At 31.3% G+C, this 20,553-nt stretch overlaps 2 protein-coding genes and 1 long non-coding RNA gene across 3 annotated transcripts; 2 read left to right on the top strand and 1 right to left on the bottom strand.

The window, feature by feature from the left end:
• The first annotated feature begins 289 nt into the window (after positions 1-289).
• On the top strand, positions 290-3,892 carry LOC132714176 (uncharacterized). The gene is made up of 2 exons (XM_060696957.1): positions 290-2,274; positions 3,219-3,892. The coding sequence occupies exons 1-2, from the start codon at positions 1,966-1,968 to the stop codon at positions 3,354-3,356; spliced, it is 447 nt and encodes a 148-aa protein (XP_060552940.1). The 5' UTR covers positions 290-1,965; the 3' UTR covers positions 3,357-3,892.
• A 6,424-nt stretch (positions 3,893-10,316) lies between these two features.
• On the top strand, positions 10,317-13,597 carry LOC132714175 (uncharacterized). The gene is made up of 4 exons (XM_060696956.1): positions 10,317-10,516; positions 11,532-11,692; positions 12,105-12,203; positions 13,127-13,597. Exons 1-4 carry the CDS (start codon positions 10,504-10,506, stop codon positions 13,583-13,585), a joined length of 732 nt encoding a protein of 243 aa, XP_060552939.1. The 5' UTR covers positions 10,317-10,503; the 3' UTR covers positions 13,586-13,597.
• Positions 13,598-16,776: 3,179 nt separating this feature from the next.
• LOC132714173 (uncharacterized) lies at positions 16,777-18,702 on the bottom strand. The gene is made up of 3 exons (XR_009623532.1): positions 18,573-18,702; positions 18,233-18,317; positions 16,777-17,173 (listed from the first exon to the last, which is right to left on the bottom strand). It is a non-coding gene; the product is annotated as an uncharacterized LOC132714173 (long non-coding RNA).
• Between the last annotated feature and the right edge of the window lie 1,851 nt (positions 18,703-20,553).

Genomic DNA, 20,553 nt, shown 5'->3' with positions numbered 1-20,553 from the left:
TTCATGCATATTCATGATATCAGTACATTGTACTGTACTTTATTATCTCTAAAAACGACAAAAAAAAACTATAATATCTGATAGACCTACCTGATAATTATATATTTTAATATATAAAAACGAACTTTCCTTGTATAAAATATGGTTGTGCCTTTTGTTTTTGTCTCAAATTTCAAACTGGCATGATTTCATTGATTTTGCTTGATTATTGATGTTACAGGTTTGGTGTATATTTTATTGGTTTCAAGAATTCAAACTAAAATCTAACCATCAGCATGGACATATATATATGTATTATCAAATCTTAAGATATTATAAATATGTGAAGCTAGTAGAAAAAGAATCAGTAAATGGAAATAATAATAATTTTAGCTGTTGATGTAACTAAAAAAAGAATCAGAGTTATTGCCCTTTACTTAGTCAAAATGAAGCCATTAAAAGAATTATCTTACACAAATGTTCATTAAGATAAGACAAAAAGGAAGATGAAAACATTTGTGTCCCTTGTCTACAGATTTTTTTTTTATGTAAATTTAACCCTTAACCTGCTGAATTTGTAAAATGGATTTGCCCAGCTTTGAATTTGGATCAATCCATTCAAAGATATAGGGATTTTAATATCGAATACCAAAATTTATCTACGAAAGGTATGGAGCCTGGTCAGACTGCACGGTAATATACAAGCTGGCCTGGCCCTGTGCTGGTGGCATGGTAATATACAGGCTGGCCTGGCCCTTTGCTGGTGGCATAGTAATATACAGGCTGGCGTGGCCCTTTGCTGGTGGCAAAGGCTAAACGCTGACATGGCCAGCAGGGTAAGGGAAAATATCACAACAAACAAATGATCATTGTTAAAGAATTATTCAAATATTTTTGGCAAAATGAGAGAGTGAAGTTTGACATTGGTGTGGTATTGACCTGTAACAAAATGAATCATTAAAAGATGTTGATAAAATCTGGATCTGTTTAGATCAATGTCTTTGATTTTATATCAAAATGTAGTTACTTATAAATGATCTAAAACATTTTCCAGCAAAAGGATTGGGGTCCATTTGTTTTCGGATTATTCATTATCAATCTTGCTTGGTAATACCATGGGTTTTTGTTTTCTGAAAAGACTAAAAAGACATTTATTTAAACATACTATTTTTATGATGATGCAATTAAATGCTGCTTTTTCAAGTGCAGTAAAGATTTAAAAGAATGATTTATTTAAGTAAATGGAGATCAATATTTTGATTTGATTTCAGTCTGACTTTTTCATGTCTCTTTGCATATGCAATATATACATGTATATAAATTAATCTTTTTCAAATCACCCTTGATCATGATGAAGTTTGTTAAAAGTTTTATGAAATATTTAAAGAAAACTCTGAAATTTGTGCGTTGTTTCAGCAATTAGAGATAATCTTGGCTAGAAATATGTACATGAGTTAAAGTATTTACAGTTTAATATAAATACATCAGTAATAAATAGTTAATTAGAACTTTAGCATTTAAAGCAAGTAGATCAATATATTAAATATAAAATATTTTTTTCTGCACAGAAATATCAGCATTTAGTTTTCGTACTTATTATCACAATACTGATTCATTTATAGATGTTCAGATTTTGGTTTTGCTGTATTTAGTGCATTATATTTATAATTATACTAATACGTGTGTATTTTTTGTTTGATCTTCTAACACAGACGCACGCTTCTAATCAAGAAAACCGTTGCCAAGTTTTTATCAAAAAGAAGGTCATCTCGATCACCATCACCATCACCCCCACCATCTCCCCGCCCACTAACAAACATCAAACCAGACCTACAACCATCAGCTGAAAGTAGTCCTAAAAAAGTAGTTCTGCAAGAACCACCAGAAGGCAGTCCGAAAAAGAAGCAGAGGACCGATGTCACTGATGGACCAGTTACAAATACTGTTTCCGAGGAAATTATTCAGATTAGCAAAGCTCAGAGAGTTATGAGTGAACCTAAAGGTAATTTTGATGGTAAAGACAAATCAGTAACTGCTGTCAGTGACAATGGGGCGAATGTCAACAAAAATAAAGGGAAAGTGGAAGAATCTTCTGTTTTCAGGAGAGATAGCTTGATGACAGATGCAGAGCATATAGCACGTCTCGCAAAAGTAACGGAGGCTTTCCGTCAACCAGGACAGAGTAAGAAAATGTCTCATGCTTTCATGAGGCAGATGAGTATACAGAAAGAGGAGGAGGAGCAAACTCATCTCTGTCCAAAGGTCGAAGGTCGCATTGTTCAAATTGATGATAAGGTAACTTTTCATTTCAGTTAAATCTTAAGTACATTGTTTTCTTTGTAAAAATTTTAATGTACTGTATTGTTTCTATTAAACACCCCCAGAGTTTTCGGGGGGGGGGGGAGGGGGGGGAGGAGGTTGGGGGGACTAATTAGAACTATAAAAATGTGCTTTAAAATATGTTCATTAAAAATACAATTCAATTATATAATACAGGATTTTTTTTTTAACCCTTTACTCCATGAGCATCTTGTGAAATGGCTGTTTTAATTGAAAAGCCTCCTGTTACAAGTTTTAATACTCATCAAACTTGGCACAAATGTTTACTGGACCACAGCCTTTGTAAGGGCATGCTCAATCTTTAATTTCTTGTTACCATGGCAACAAGGGGACATCTCAACATTGCCAAGAATCACTAGTTTGCGTTGATTTTTTTTACATTAAAAAACATATTTCAAAGTTGTAACTTCTCAATGGGTTGAGACAGAGTCAAAGGCCTTTTCAGTGTTGGTTTATACAGCTTACCTTAAGATTGACCTGAGACCATTTTAAGCCTCTCACAAGTCCAAAATATTCTTGCCTTTTTGACCGGGGGGGGGGGGGGTATGGGCCTCAAGGAGGGGGGTCGAAAGTTCGTTGATTCGCGTATATATGATGTAAAGGCTTAATTTTAGATAAAAATATAAAGATTTTTTGGATTGTTCTTTCATTATAGATTCTAAAGATATAAGGGAAGATTTTTTTCTTCTGCAAATGGGGAGGTTAAGAGGGCTAATTGCTAATTGGGAGGGGGGGGGGCATTAAATGGAAACAATACAGTATCTTTGCAATGTTATGACCTTAGTTAACAGACACATCAGAACTTTATTGTTTGTAATATGATAGAAAATTCTTCAGAGGTTTATCAGTTTTACTTTCTATAATATCTGTTGTATAACATTTCTTTTTTGCATTAACAGAAGAGGTTAGCACTGTTGGCAGAGAAGATAGCAATGTTTGGTCATAGTGTACAAAGGGAGGTAATTCAAGAGAGTACAAGTGGGGAAAATCTAGCAGCACTGAGCAAAGCAGCTGATTTATTCCCATCAAATAAATAGAAAAACAAAAATCTTACTTTTGTTAGATGATGATTTGTATTTAAAGCTCTTTTAACACTTCCAAAATTAAGACAGTGTTCAATAATCTATATAAGATAAATACAAATGTGCTGCCAAGATACATAGATTTCATTTTCCGTTAATTTTGTACAGGAGATGTATATTTACAGAGAAGGCAAATAACTTATTCATGTGATTCATAGAAGATAGAAAAAGTAAATAATAATTTCTTGATTTTAATTTTTCTTTAATTTAACCCTTTACTTTAAGTTTTATAAACTGTTAAGATTTAATATCGTGTCAATTGTTACCCATATTGAGATAGGTAACCCAACATAAAGTCTGATCATATTTAAAACAGTTTGCAGCCTATATGCTAACAATTTACTTTTTTGAGAAAAAAAATTAATAGAAATGCAAATTCAATTTCAATGTTTTCATTTTGTTATTAGATATTTTATCTTCTGTTACTATAGAAATTTTACCTGTAGTTACCAGTATATACCGGGTATATATCAGCATTATATTACAAAATGTACATGACTATTGTATGTTCAGATAATATTTGTTACATATAGTGAAATGTTTATCTTATAACTCAAGTTCATAGCGTCAAATATATAGCCTTATTTTGTAACATTTGTATTGTCTTTGTTATACATAGCATTTTTTATATTTTTGAATTTCACATTATCTTTGTTTATTAACAATGTTTTACATGTAAACATTCAAAATGTCTGTTATACTTTTGTTATTTGTACAATTTAAGATATCTATATTAGATTTGCTTCCACTGTGATGTAATGTCTTATGCACATTTTAGTCTGATATTGCTTCCAATTTTTATGGTGTATTAACTTACATGCCCGTTTTAAGCTTAACTTTGTTACATGTATTAAATTAGAACAGCCTATATAAAAATTTGGATGAAGGATGATACCTTGATAGCATTAATTTAAACAAAATTACAAGAAAATTGCAGACGTGGTTTGATTGAGTCTGTAAAGTCTGAACCAATTTAAACCTGTTTGCAGCCTATATATAAGATGTTAGCATTTTGATATTAAAATTTGTTTAGGGTAATGACAGAACAAAGTAGAACAAGTCTCTCAGACAAAATTGGTCAGATAAGGGTTAATTGGTATATAAATAACTTATCTGTTACATACATATCATACAGAAAATAGTCACTATGACATTTTCATTATTATTTTGGTATTTGTCTCTGTTATAGATCTAGATCTTTATGTTTTGCTTTTGTTTTTATGTTTGTCTATTATTAGAGATTTTGGGCATGTTTAAGTGGCCTAGTATGAACCTTAGTTGCCATTTGAGGGTGATATGGATATCAAATTTTAAAAATGACCTATGAAAGTTCTTAAAAACAATTTTAATACTGTAGAACTGCTAAGTTATGTATATTTTATATCAATTTTTCAGATTTAATGACTTTTATAAGACTGGATTTGTTTCTGGAACAATAAACAAATATATACATTTAATATTTATGAATATACATGTTATTATGTTCCAAGATAAAGGGTATGGTTTTGCTGTAAATGATTGTTGATCAAATGAAATGATACAGCCTGACAGATACTATTACATATTTAAAAAACAATCAAAAGATCAGTAATTTTCCTGAATATTCATCTTAAAATGACAGTTTCATTTTATTTGACAATGGTTTAAATTAATGTTGTATGAACATGTTGGCGTAGGCAGATGTTGCATTGTCATGGTAATTAAGGTGCACATAGTTCATGAAGGAAATGAAAGCATATGATAAAATTAAAACTCATGTTCAGGAATAAAGACACTATTTCTATTCATATCAATCAAAGTTCTTTTTTATGAACCAAGGAAAGAGTGACAGCAACATTCCACAAACATTTCGAACGTACCTCGTACATACACACCACATTGTCGGACTACGGGCATTATTCGTGTGTTCAAATCATTTTTAACTTGTATATATCGAGGGTTGTCTTTGACTGTAAAACTGAAATAAAGGACTTACAACAGTTTTGCAATGAACACAAGATATATATCATTAATATACTTTTCTAGCACAACACTATTAGTGATTAACCTGCTTAAAATCACATGTGGGAAAATTATTGTATCTCTTTAATAAAAAAAAATACATATAGCAGTACTGTGTTTATATGTTTTGTATTTCTGTATTGTAAAGAAATATTTGTTGCAAAGCAGCTATTTTTAATTATACCGGTATTAAATGTTATATTTTTATAGCTTTGTCATGCCTTTGTATATTTTTGTAAAGTATTTAGTATAAGATAGACAAGTGACTATTGTTTATTGGTGAATTTATCATGGCTAAATGTCAAAATGGGCATTAACATACAGATATTATTTAGTTCAATTTTTCATATCGGTTCACAATCATTTAATAGACAATAGACGGTGATAATCACATTTGGAATATTTTTATATTATGTTGTTTTTAAATGAGTCCTAAGAGCATTTCAAATATGTAGCACTAAGATGCAAATATGTCAGAAAAAAATCCAGCTTTGTGGGGGGATTCATGTTGATTACTGACAGGTTTTCAAACTAATAAACACAACACTGTAGATGACTGTGACAAAGAATTGGTTCCCATGACAACTGTTGTCAGAGGTTGACTTTACAGTAATGAAATTAGGTGTGCATTCATATGTAACATGCCAATAAGGTATTATCATAGAGATTTTTTTATTTTATTCTTTTTTTAATTTGAACAAAAGTTGTAGATTTGATTTTATAAAAACATTTAAAATCTTTGTTACAGACACATTTAAAATTTGTGTTTATATATATATTGGACAAAATAAAAACATACCATTACCAGAAAAAATAGGTGTAGCTATGTACAGTCAAACCTGTTTGTAAACATATTTGTTAACCATAAAGATAAGCCAGAAAAAATCCACAGGTAAATAGTTAACATATCAGAGATCTGTGTTAAGATTATGTTGATTTTATTATATACTATATATACACATGTTCATGTTATTTTAAGTTATGTACTCATGTATTTTTTTTATGTTATGTAAAGTAATTTTAACAATATATATTACAGTAACTTTAACTATTTTTTTCAAGTATTTTAATATAGTTGATAATTATTTTATTTTTACTTTTAGTTATTCTCAGACAATTATTATAATTATATTATCATTTACTATTTTTCCTTTTTAAGTTTATATTTACTTATAATTCTTGTGTTATGGTCATTATGATTATTTTGTAGATATTCATTTTTATTATACACATATCCAAAGTAACACATATTCTGATAACTGTTTATCATTGTTCATGCATTACTAGCAGAGAAGTGTATAAATTTGCTATATCTTAACAAGAAAGCTTACATGTATCTGAGATTGAACATTAGGTGCTTTTATTATTTAACAAAAACATTCCATGATTAATGCATAGCAATTTGTTTTCTATTATTTGCTCATGTAACCCATTTATATTCACTTCCAATAAAATGATTAAAATATCTGACAGTTTTATTTAAAATTTTACAATAAATTGAACTTTTTATGTATTGATAACTTAAACAAATGACAGAATGTATTGAATATACATCAAACTTTTATCGAATCAAATTTATTTATAAATGGATTTAAATTGATTGTATAGATTCTATATCAACACTCTGCACAAAAAGACTTGTTTAAACAAATAGTTTCTGTTTTGTTAATATAGGCAGGCTTTTATTATTTTGTTCCCATATAATCAATATCAAGTGGTGAAAACAGTCTTACTATCTTATGTTGAGATAATAAATACATATTGGGATATGATAGTGATATGTTTAATTGTTTGAGAGCAACTGCTTAAAAATTAATAAGTTGTATTAGTAGATCTTTATTGAAATTTACAAATCAGTAGTAAAATAACAAGATAAGATTGTGTTTTCAAATGTTGTAAGCAAACATCAACATTAACATAACTTTTAATAGGATATGAAATACTGTGTCACTTCAGTGTGTATTAAAATAATTCTTATTATTTTTCATGTATACAACTGAATGCAATCAGAGTTACTGCCCCTTTTTCATTTTATTATTTAAATAAGTTAGTAACTTTAGAATATTAGTTCATTTGCAGACGTCTTAAATTGATCAGAAAATTAAAATAGATTGAATGATTGATATCAGATGTGTTAGAAAATCAAAGATTTGGCATTTAAATGGATAAAATCTATGTTTTGGTATTTACAGGGATAAACTCTTTGTTGTAGTATTTGAATGGATAAAACATTTAAAACAAAATTATATGATTTGTAAATTTTCCTTTACAATAATAGAATTTTATATGCTATATACAATTATTTATTATACTGTTACGCTTTTTTACTGAATAAAAGAGTAGATTAGTCATAAATATTTAGAGTTTAAATAATCCTTTCTTTCTTAATCATGATTGCCGTCCCCCAGTTATTATAGTCTTGTCTTTTCCCCAGTTATTATAGTCTTTTCTTTTCCAGTCATGATTGTCCTTTCTTTTCCAGCCATGATTGTCCATTCTTTTCCAGCCATGATTGTCCTTTCTTTTCCAGTCTTGATTGCCCTTTCTTTTCTTTTTTTTATCCATGATTGCTCTTTCTTTTCCTGTGATGATTGTCCATGATTTTCCTTTCTTTTCCTGCCATGATTGTCATTTCTTTTCCTGCCATGATTGTCCTTTCTTTTCCAGCCATGAGTGTCCTTTCTTTTCCAGCTATGCTGAAACTGTATTTCCCTTAAAGTTATTTCTATACTAGTCGTGAGTACCCATTTTATATGTCCCTGTCATGATAATGGCAAGAGGCCTTAGTGTTACCCCTGTCTGTCCCTCTGTGCATTTGTGTGTTCAAAGGTCAGCATCTTGTTCGACCTATAAATTCTAGCATTATAAGGCAGTGTGTCTTGCAAATGACCTAGACCCCTAGCTTCCAGGTCAAGATCACATTTTGAGATCAAAGGTCAGCAAATAGAAAATCATGCCTGCCTATAACTCAGTTATGCATCTAGTGATTTTGAAACAATTTAGCAAAATGTTAAGCATAATTAATGAATGTCATGCTCAAGAGCACTAACTCCAATGTCGAGGTCTTACTAGAGGTCAAAGGTTAACAGAAAATCGTGTCTGGTATGTATCAAGGAAGTCTGTTAAACAAGTGTTTAGCATAATGAGTTCCTACTTAAATAATCTTGAATCGCCTTTAAGACATGTTGCCTGCTTTAAACTGTCATTTGACGTCTTATTTGTGATATGAAGGCTATTCCATTTTGTTTAGTTTCGCTAATTGTTTTTTGGATTAGGGCACACGTTTTCTATTACTTTGGGACCATACGCCGCTTTTCATGGAATGGCACGGAAGTGTCACATTGAAGGTTCCATGATAACCGCCGTATGAACACATCTGCGGATGTTTTTAAATTCAAAATTTTGCCATTTCATGTTTAAATGTTGAATTCTGCTTAAGCCGGTGCTAGGGGGCGTGGACGGTAACTTAATTGCACTTTCCAGTACCTTCCATGAACAGGCTCAATCAAACCGAGCCTGCAACATTTTTACGGATTCTTATTTTTACTTTTTAAAAAAGTTATGCTTACTGAACATTCCGTTTTCCAGATGTGTGCTCTGTCATTCTAAGGACTTGTGAATATTGAAAAACTGTTTTATGAATTGTCATCTGTCATGTTAATTTAAAAAGGTCTTTTATTTGAAAAAAAGTTTGTCAAATACCAACTGTATGATGTCCTTTTATAACATCTTTATTCATATTATTCAGAATTCTAACATATATAAAGGGGCATCTGTTTCGTTTAGAAACATTCTAGTTATGATTACTCTTTCTTTCCTGGTTATGATGACCTTTTTCTATTCAATACAGCTCTGGTTTTCCTTTTAATTATTGCCCCTCCTTTTTCCAGTTATGTCCCTGATTAGATTGCCCTTCTATTTTTGCTATGCTTCATACACACATAATTATTTGAAAACATTAAGTTTTACATAGATTCGATTGCATTCAACAGACTGAGGTAAAGTCATCACAGCCAATAATCAGAATGATAATCAATTGAATGCATAAAAAGCAATGGAAGAAAATAGATATATACAAATGAGCCAAAATTGTTAAAAATATAGCGAATGGAATTCAGAATTTCAAATAGAATGAAATCAATAATACTATTCAATGTGTTCAATGAAAAAATCAAATACATTCAATTTTGCTTAACTGTTATTAGTTTAACATTCAATTGTGCAAAACATTAATAATTACAGATTCAAAATAGAGAAAATCAAAACTTACGTGACAAACTATAAAAATATATTCTGTAAGTAAAACCACACTCAAAAAATAGATGCACACAATTGCAGATTTGAACTCGAAAAATAAACATGCTCATAACGTGAACTGTCTAAGCACTACGCTACTCAGGTTTACATTTTCATACCAAGTTTTATTCTTCTATTATTGCCATAAAAATGCAATATGTAATAATTGAATAACCTGCACAACTCATTATATCATACTGGTACGACCGAATAATGTAAACGTTATCGTGTTTGACTTACAGCATTTTTGTTTGTTTTGTACGTCACATCAACATTGTTTTGGTAAAGGGACTATAAGTGCATACTTTCAGTCATGAGCAATGATTCTTTACATTTTCTCACATTCAGGAAAGCGCCGGGGACATAATAAGCCGGCGGTCTTTAACCTGAAGAATTATTCAATTAAAAAATAAAGCTGTTTTTAAAATTTTCAGCCAAAGCTTACACGACAGTGTTTATATGAATAACGAGTATCTTTACTTTTTAAAACGACATAAAAGATCGCATATTACATTTAAACATGCCAATTTATTACTCATACTAAATTCATATATAGTCTTTAATCTTAAAAGGCACACGTAATGTTTACATTTGTTTTTTTTTTCACGTATACTGTGTGGGTACGCTTGTAATTTATCGATCTCTAAGTTCGGTACGGCCAATAGGTAAAATTTAATCAATATCAATACTGTATTTTGAAATACCCGTTCTATCTCGGTACATAAAAACCTTTAAAACTGGATTATTAGTAAATATTCCTTATCGTCATTTAAATATTGGTGGCTTACTGCAACGGAAAAAAAGAATGTTTTCTCCAGGTTAGTAAATTATTTGTTTAACAAATTCACATATTTTTTCTTTCAATTGTTTGCTTTGATTTTGATTAAATCGATATCACATGTACATGTAATCTTTTTTATTCACTTTAGATGAATGGATGTTTATGTATCTTCTATTGATATAAAAATTGATGGTTAACTATTCAAATAAATTGGAGGATGTATTGAACTTGGATTTGTATTAATACTTAAGATTGAAATTCCAGTTATTGTTAACAGAGAAGTTAAAACCAAATTTATTATCCATGCGCCGCGGTGTCAATAATAGCATGGTATAAGATGATGGTTATAATTGGGGTTTTTAATCACACTGTTGCTTTTATTCGACTTCCGAGCAGTATAAGAAATCACAGATCAGGTTTGTTCGAACTTGAGGTCAAATTTAAAATTTACAATTCCATAATGTACAAGTCTCAAATGTTTTCGCTTTAAAAATACATCAATGTAACAATACATAATGTGTATTAAATATATAAAATAAGGGGATGAAATCATTTTAAGCTTTCACACACAAATAAGAATATGTCCTTTTTTTAAACAATATTTTCTTTGAACTTATAAAATTTCCACATGCTCGATTTCATATAGAAGTACATGTACTTTAAAATGAATTCTTTTTTATGAACATGCATCTATATTCTTCTTCATAAACGTCTCAGTCTGATATTAGACAAAGTCTTTTATTTCTCTACAAGAATTCATCTTAGATTATTATCTTAACAGAGTCAGTGATATCCCGTCCCTTAGCTTGATAGTAACTTTCAAAGAATTCAATGCACGAACTTAATATGATTTAAGAAGCTGTTGAAACAAATTTTATGATCTCAAATAGCGGCACCTTCCAAAATGGAATTTAAGCCCGACCCAACTTACACATGATTGTTTCAAATGAGTATACAAATATTTAAGCATATCAAGTGTCTCTGAAATTCAAATGTCTCATGAACGTGTATCCATTTTTTTCTTTGAAAAGCATTTTTCTTTGACATTTTAGAGAAGTCTGTGCGCGAATCGAGTATTGAGAAATTGAAGTTCATTTCTGGAGCACAAGTTTTTCTAGGTGTTGGTATATTTGTTTGCGCCGTAATAGCAGTGACGAAACAAGAAGATTTTTTTAATAACTACTTTATTGGTGGATTTACATGCGGAATTACGGTATGTGTCATTAATATAGTCTGTCATCTTCTGTAATAGATGGTATTTCTTTATATTGTGAAAAATCTCTTGTTCAGCCAACGTCCGTTACCGATAGTTTCTAAAGTATTGTTCAGTGAAGACAATCGTCTGAAGCAAACGTTTCTGGAAAATTAATTAATTACAATAATTCTAAAGATAAGATCAGAACATCGAGTCTACATAGATCTATTATAAACTGGACACTTGGAGAGAGTATTATGTGCGGCATGAATGACATATAATTTACGAGAAGCACTCGGTAATATGACCTTATAGAGATTAGACCAGACTGATGAAGTATGTACGCAACACTTCACTTTGGAAGTCCTTATGTCGAATATTGACGGTGACGATTTCAATGGAAGTATATCTTACTATTTCATACTTTCAGGGTGCACTAGCAGGCTGTTGTGGCATATTCTCCATTTACAAAGCATCTGCTTACAACGGTGACGATGTCGTGCATCTTCGGAAAGAATTACAATGTACCGTAAGTTATAAAACTTGTATTATAGTGCAAAGGCGTTGTTTTTTATGACATCATTTCACTTTTTTGTAGTAAATTATGGAAGTATACAGGGTGGATGAATACACAGTTTATTTACGGTAGCATTGGGTTTCGGCATATATCGCAAAGACAACATTCCAGGCAAACATTTGCCGTTTTCAATGGTAGTAGGTCCTTTAATATTTCCTTTATGCTTGCAGATATTTTCAATGCAGCAATATTTTTGATAAAAAAAATATGTAGTAACAGTGTGTCATAAATTTCTGCTTGCATATAGGGAGAATTTGTTTGTTTGTTTTGGGTTTTACGTCACATCGACACAGTATAGGTCATATCGCGACGTTCCAGCTTTACTGGTGGAGGAAGACCTCACGTGCCCTTCCGTGCATTATTTCAGGCACGAACGGGCACCTGAGTAGAACCACCGAAGTTCCGTAAGCTAGCTGGATAGCTTCCTCACATGAAAGAATGCAAAGTCCCAGTCGGGATTCGAACCCACAGCGGTGAGGGGCAAGTGATTTGAAGTCAACGACCTTAACCACTCGGCCACGGACGCCCCATATAGGGAGAAAGAACATGAGCTAATTAAGCGGTGATCCAATTTTACCGTAATCAAACGTCATGTCATCACCCGCCCTGATTATAAGCATATTTATTAAATTGCCCGAAATGCAATAGTTAAAAGAGTTATTCGAATTTTGACCTTGCAATTGATTTGCATTATTAGTCTTTTGAAGTTGCCACAGAATAAAAATGGAATTCAATGTTTGAATAACGTTTGTATTGAATTAGTCTCAAAATTGTTAAAATATATGTTCTGACGCCTCTGATAATATAAAATATTATCGCAAAATAGTAGTCACTAGTGTTTACTTTATTAATACGTTTTTCTCGTATATTTTCAGGCATGTTTACAAATGATCTTTGGCTACATTTTGTTTTTCATGTCCATCTCTGGAATCTTGATGAATATATTATTTCTGGTAAACGATGATGATGAAGACAATGACGGGCATAAAACGCACGTCATATTATCAGCATGTATTTTATCAGGAATTGTTCTTCTGCTACTAGTTACACTCCTGTCATTTATGACCATGGGCACATGCTGTCACAACCAAGGCTACAATCAGAGAGTTAATCATGCTAATTACCCAAACACGGTCGGAGGAACCCAGTATTATCAGGGCCAGTCTCCGTACGCTCAACAACAAGTTTACACCTCTGGAGGTTATAACCCAGGTTCAAATCCCCCACCGTATGCTCCGGCTCCACCATCTTTCGGCATTGGACAGAATCCCACACAATATGGTGTCCAACAAACTTCTGTTCCGACAGCGCCACCACCGCCATATTCATACTAGCCATAACTTAAATAGTGGAACATTGAAACTGTCATTGAAATATTGAAAAGTGCTAAACTATTTGTAGAAGTTTTTAGTGATTAAACATATTTTTCCCCGAAAGGAACCAAATATTTATTAGTGGACAAAACATTTATAACATTTTTGTCTATAAAATACTGGATATAACAACGTCACTTTATTTTTGCTCTTTTGGAAGTAACACACATGGTCGCGAAACAAATTCATCTTATATCATGCCACACATATAATCAATATAACATGTGTTACTTTAAATTTTATTTGAAGTATTTAATTTTTGTTTCATTCATAGTGCCCTTTCATCGCTGTTATATCATATTAGAAATTGACTGGTAGATAAACCACAGTTACATAATATTGATGTTAATATTGATGTTGCCGTTTAAATTATTGTAAAACTTGTTTCAAAAAATGTTTTTCAAAACAAAAATGCATAACGAATCAAAGCAAGACGGGTTTGTCTCAATATTTTGATGTGTCATGTCAGTTGATACGAGCAATTTTCAAGATAAAACTATGCCTTCAGATTAAGGCAATTCATAAGAAATATTAAGATTTTATGATCAGTTCCTAGGTAATGAAAAACTAAAAATATCAGTCGAAAGTATAGAATTGGAAACACTTTTATGTATTTTTGTCTGATGAAGCAGTTCGGGAGAATGTCTATTTTAAACCTTTGTAAAATATAACATCAAGAAACAATCACGACATCGTGGGACTGTTTCTGATATATTTTTATATTTATCATTGTTTAACTTTGTTTATGTTATTTAAATATAACAAGTTTTCACACATTATTTATCCTGTGATATGACTTTGCATGTTATTTTATTTTATCTGTTGCAAATATGATCAGTATATTTACCAAAACATTGATATCATTGTTTTCTTTGTTACCTGTTAATTAAATCTATAAATTAAACATTGTTGTTTATGCAATTTCTATTCAGTTTTAACCAATTGATTTTCTGGTTATTGTTTTTTTTTAAGAAAGACTACCCTGTCGACCTTGTTTGATTTTATTCTCGCATGCATTTATATATTTATGTTTGATCAGTCAGTTATAATCTGTTCAAGCATGGAGAAGAACTTCTTCTCCAAAGAAAGGACCACATGAAATCATTCGTTGTGTATTCAAACGTGGTTGCCATTTGGATGTGTATATGTGTTTTTTTGTATTTTGTATGGATTGATATCGGTTCGGTTCATTCATTTGCTGTTATAAGTTCCATTGTAAAGTTAATCAAGCATTAAGCCATAAAACATTGTCGTTCATGAACAGACCTTAACAAACCAAGCCTGAAACATTTTCGATTTTACCGTTTGGTGCGTTCTTTAGGGATTCCGATTTTCTCTATTCATTTAATTAATGCAGTTGTGGATATAGTATTTTTTAAAAGATTTTTTCTGGTCCTTCGGGTGTTTAGAATTGAGCACCGCTCAAGTCGGTTCTAGGGGGCGTGAGGGATGTTGCACGTATTTATTATCACTCATGTACAGACTCAGACTCAATCAAACCGAGTCTGCAATTCTCTTGTAATTTTGTTGTGATTAATGCTTCCGAGAGATCACTGTGTTACCGGATTTATATATTAGTCATAATCTTGAGTGTTAGAGTTTAAAATGACAGTACATTTGGTTTTATTAGGGAATTGAAGCGTATCACATTGTCGTGCTGGTTTGTGCAAGTGCCAACTACAAATTAAAGAAAAAAAAACTCAAGTTTATTTCTATAAATTAGGAAATTGGCACTTTTTATACGTCAAAAAGTAGCAAGACTGGGAAGAGGAAAACTATAGATATAAATCGATACATATAATGTATATAAAAAGCATAGAACGATTGTGTAACACTCACGTGACAATAGAGAGACATGAGAGAAACAATGAATGGAGAGTGCGACTTTTCAGAGGATGAAAGATGTAAGAGGAGACACGTCAGCAGAAGCATAAAAAATAAGGGATAATGCGCTTGATGATAAAAAAGTAAAACATATAGAAGTACACATTGGTAGATGACAATAAAAAGTTATCAGAAGGACGTGGCAGGCCATGAACATATAGGAATAGACCAGTAGAAGGAGTTTCAGATATAACAGACGAAACAGCAAATGAAACAAAATACAAAGACACGTCCGGAAGAAGTAAAAAGAGATCCTGTCAATCGTTTGGCAATGTATGGTCGGCGGCCATATTAGGAGGCCGAAATTTTATTGCGACACTTGCGAACTGGCATAAAATAGTGAAACCAGCTTTCTTCAACAGTCACAGTATTAGAAAAACTGTCATATTTAGAAAACAAGTTTTAGTAACTTTCCAGCGCATTTAACCCGCTCTCTTTTCTGGTCAGATGTTAGCAGATGTCGTATCCATCTTGCAATTATTCGCCTAACTTACAAGCGTTTGATTTGACACTTTTAGTATCCCTGCAATATAGGCTATCTAGGTTATTGAAATTCTTAGTCAATAATAAGCTGGAGAATGTTTTTGTCAGTTTTCTGCCAGACACACATGCATCTTTAATTGACTCGTGTGCATTAATTGTTTCATTTATGGGACCACCTCAAAATAGTTGCAAAAGACACTTCTATATTTACAAATATCACTTTTAACATTTATAGCAGTCTTTCGTAGTTTTGCTTGCGCTTTTATGTAATCCCTTATATATTTAAAATAATGGTTATAGGGCATATCGTATGCTTATAACCCGGAGAAAGAAGTGCAATAAAAATATCTGTCATAAAAGTAACAAAATTTAAACACAGACTTTCATACAAAATACTTATTCAAAATAACTTTACTTGCTGCTTAAAAGTAAGAGAAGCAAATGATGGTTCAGGTTATTTGCAAATTAGTTACTTTTTGGAAACTGTATCACGAAACCAAATACAAAAGCTTTTGGGAAATACAAATATAGGCCTTTCAGAGGCATTATGTGCCATAAAAATCCATTGAATCGATAAAACTGATACACAAAATGTTAATAGATAACATTACTTTTACAGTTACTGTGATCAAGTTGACGTGATGACTTTGCTCAAATAAGAATAAAAAAATAACAGATTTGAGTGCCACAAATTTATCTCTTTAGCACTCTTAAAACCTAACAAGTCTATTTATAACAATTTTATCTTGACTTGTTTCGCATCTAGTCTGATTCCATTGGTCATTTGCAGAGAATAAATAATCTGTGTAAAAGATAGCCAAATATAAATTTATGCAAAGTAAAAAAATGGCATATTATGTAATAATAGTGTAAATATTTTGTTTAACATTTTCACACTTATATACATCTTTGAAATGTCTTCAATCTTAGCTTTTATTAAAATACAACAATTCAGTCAGACTGTTAACCTAAGTCATAGAGTTATAAGAGGCTTTAACTCAGGCAAAAATTTGTAATGGACTGCCATGTCTCTACCATTGTCTTATCCATGGCTGAGTATGAACATTTCCTTTCAACCGTGTCCGGTGGTATAACAAGCTGGTTTCTTATCTGGTAATGAACACTCCAAAATAATTAAAGAGGCATGACAAGTACTCAAGATCCAACCATAAAATCACATACCTGCATATAAAGAAAATTTATCATGAGGTGAAATTAGTAATAATTAGTCAGCTACAATATTGTACAATGTCATACCTAAATTCAGTATTGTCATGAAAGAAAAAAATGTTGAAAAGGAAGAAACACTTTAGTTTAGATATGTAGATTTGCTTTGACTACTGATCAATACTTTTTAACAGAGGGCAAACAAATAATGGATAGAAATATGATAGTGACTAAGTTGTATTAATCATTAACAGAACATATTTTTTTTTACAAAAAATACCCTCTTACTTTAGAAAAATACCTTAAATCAGTATTTAACAGAAATAAACTATAGACATATGCCATACTGTTTGTTAACTAAGCTAAAATGTAATTATGTACAAAAACGAGAACATAATGTTATACAAAAATATTTATGTATTGTCCAAGATCAGGGTTAAAATCACAGGATAGGTCGAACTCGTTAGGGAAAAAAGGGAAAACAACACATGATTTTAATGAAAATCGGGCATTTATTTAAAATGCCATAAACTAGCATTATTTATACTAAATACACAAATAGATTTAGTAACATAGTTTAATAAAAGGTTCCCGAAAGGAACTAACTGGGAGGCAAAAACCGCCCTTACAAAGTATCAAGATGTTATAACATAAGACCTGATGTATTAACAAGAAAACAAAAGAGACTAGATCAATTTTAGAACAAGAATAAGTAAAAAAGCATGTATCATATTTTCATGGACCCTGATCTTGGCAACATTTGAAAGAGGTGGTGGAGTTGGAGGAGGTGGTTTTATTTTATTTTTTGAAAATTGGCAACAAAACAATGTACGCCAAAAATGAGCAAAGATATGGCTTATCTGCATATCTTTTGGCTTAGAAAAATCACATGATAAAATGTAAACATCTGATTGGGTAATAGCATAATTTATGCGTCTAGCTAAAATCTGATTAACATCGTTAAGTTCCGGACGTCACGAATAGGGTCCAATGACATAAAATCTTTTATGTGGGCATAACATATTATTTATTTTTCATTAATATTATTTTAGTAGATTTAAGTGTATTTCTTACCAAAACGATTATGCAGCAGCTACATCATGTCATTTGTATTCCAACAACTTATATCGGATACTGACGTCATTCACTCAGTCTATACCTACACGAGCAAAATATTTCACTAAATTTTATGGCCATTTAAATTGGTTAAACAGCTTGACAATTTGGGCTTTACACTATTTTCAGTTAGAAGAAAATATATTCAACTAAAACACACTGATAATCATTATTCAAACATTCTATCCGAAATCTGCGTTGTCCGAAATTTCTATTTAAAACATATTTCAGTATATTATAACATTTTTGGCGATAAACTGAATTCGAAATGACACATCCACTTGAAGATTATACTTACAGTAGTGTCTTTTATTGATTCTTGTTAAAAATGAAACCATTTGCGTTTCGTTATATAAAATACTTTTATGTGTAAGTGGCATACAAGTTTTACCCACTATAGATTAGCAATTGCACCCGGAAGTGCAAAGTATCGTAAAATCTCGCAAGTCACATGACGTAACTTGCATACAAAAAGTTTACATACCCTGTAAAATTTAATCAATACTGTATTTGGAAAAACCCATTCTTACTCCGTACATAAAAACCTTTAAAACTGGACCATTATCCCCTTTTAAGTATTTGTGGCTTACTGTAACAGGAAAAGAATGCCTTCTCCAGGTTAGTGAATTATTCTTTAACAAATTCACATAAAAGACTATATTTGGATGGAAATGATATTTTACACAATGTACAAAGAGGTTTTCAGCTAAAAGGCACGCACTAGTGATCATATATTTGTACTACTAATTTAAAATCGCTTTACACCTATTTTGTAGATTTTTTTCCAGGGCTTTTGATATACCTAAATACCTTTTTACACTCTACTCTTGTAGTCAAGTTTAATAATATTAGAATAAATGGATATATTTTTAAATGTTCTGAGAGACATCTACAAAGATAATTACGTTCATATTAAACTTTTGCAACAAGTAACATATATATTTAGGTATTTTATACAGTTCAAATGGCTCATTTACTGTTTGTCAATAAGATCTGTATAAACGTGCCATTCGAGCTTAATTTAAACTAACAAGATATTCTGTTGCCGTGAAAAGTAGTATAAAACATTTTTAAAAAATTTGATCATACTGTAAAATATGATAAACAAGATCGACAAGGAAAGGCGGCGTTCAATGAACGCAGCCCCCACCCGACCCAGTAACAAGCGTCAGTGGCAAGGAGCCCAGGAGGATCCCAAGCACGGGCAGGCAAACCACTACATAAGAATAAATAATTAGTAACTGATAAGGAACTTAAAGAAAACAAATAAATGATTGAATATTAGGCCCATAAAGTCAAAAGGCACAGGGGAAGGGGACATGAGACCCGGGGAAGGGGGGGAATAAATAAAATAAATAAAAACTAGGGGCAAAGGGGAAGATACTTACCGTAGACGAGAAACAACAAGAGACACAAAAGTGTCACCAAAACAGTATAAAACAACATAGACATACATCTGAGGAACATAGAGGGGCGCCGCCTTGGAACGGTCAGCAGCATAAATACTTCTGGGGGAGTTTAAACCGGTTAATGGTGCACCAAACCTCGCTCTTAGCCCCAGCATGTTCCTATAAACAAGACGGTGTAAATAAAATGAATCCCCGCCAAAAACCTATTCTTTTTTATTCATGTGAAGTTGAGGGTCCTGTGAATATTTACTCATGTAGTGTTAAAAAAGATGATTATTGTAATTGAAAACTCATTTAAAAATCTATATTGTGACAAATTGCATATGAAAGTTTGAAGATATATTCTTGGAGTTCACAAATATTCTGCAAATTATGCTATTCTTGGTGAAACTTGAAGATATCCATTACATGTAAATATTATTACGCAATCAACAAAAAATTATGTATGCTTTTATACTCAAAACCAACTTTATATCACTGATATACTCTGCATTTCAAGAAAATTTAAAGATAAAAAAGCTTGGTGTCAATTATGATCTATGTTTTTGGATAAACTTAAAGTAATCAATCATCAGCATTATAATAAGAGTTTATCGAAAATTGTTAAAAACTTAGCTGTGAGTTTAAAACCAAATTGGCAGATCGATTAAATAAATACATGCTACAAAGAACATAATGGAATATTGATGCATTACTCAAAATGCGTGTGTCTGTATACGTATCTACTATTGAAGTAAAAAATAATGGATAATCATTCTGACGTTTAACTATTCAAATGAATTGGAAGATTTATTGAACTAGGAGTTATACTTTAGATTGAAATTCCAGTCATTGTAAACAGAGAAGTAAACAGTACATTTATAATCCATG

This window comes from Ruditapes philippinarum, unplaced genomic scaffold, assembly GCF_026571515.1.
Source record: "Ruditapes philippinarum isolate M1 unplaced genomic scaffold, ASM2657151v2 ctg14783_1_1_1_1, whole genome shotgun sequence".
Taxonomy (NCBI): domain Eukaryota; kingdom Metazoa; phylum Mollusca; class Bivalvia; order Venerida; family Veneridae; genus Ruditapes; species Ruditapes philippinarum.
The sequence above is the reverse complement of the archived record's forward strand: the minus strand, read 5'-3'. Positions and strand labels throughout refer to the sequence as shown.

Coding starts and splice junctions, on each gene's coding strand:
- LOC132714176 (XM_060696957.1), top strand. CDS start 1,966: ATGAGTGAACCTAAAGGTAATTTTGATGGTAAAGACAAATCAGTAACT. Junction 2,275..3,218: donor TTGTTCAAATTGATGATAAG/GTAACTTTTCAT, acceptor TTGCATTAACAG/AAGAGGTTAGCACTGTTGGC.
- LOC132714175 (XM_060696956.1), top strand. Junction 11,693..12,104: donor GATTTACATGCGGAATTACG/GTATGTGTCATT, acceptor TCATACTTTCAG/GGTGCACTAGCAGGCTGTTG. Junction 12,204..13,126: donor GGAAAGAATTACAATGTACC/GTAAGTTATAAA, acceptor GTATATTTTCAG/GCATGTTTACAAATGATCTT.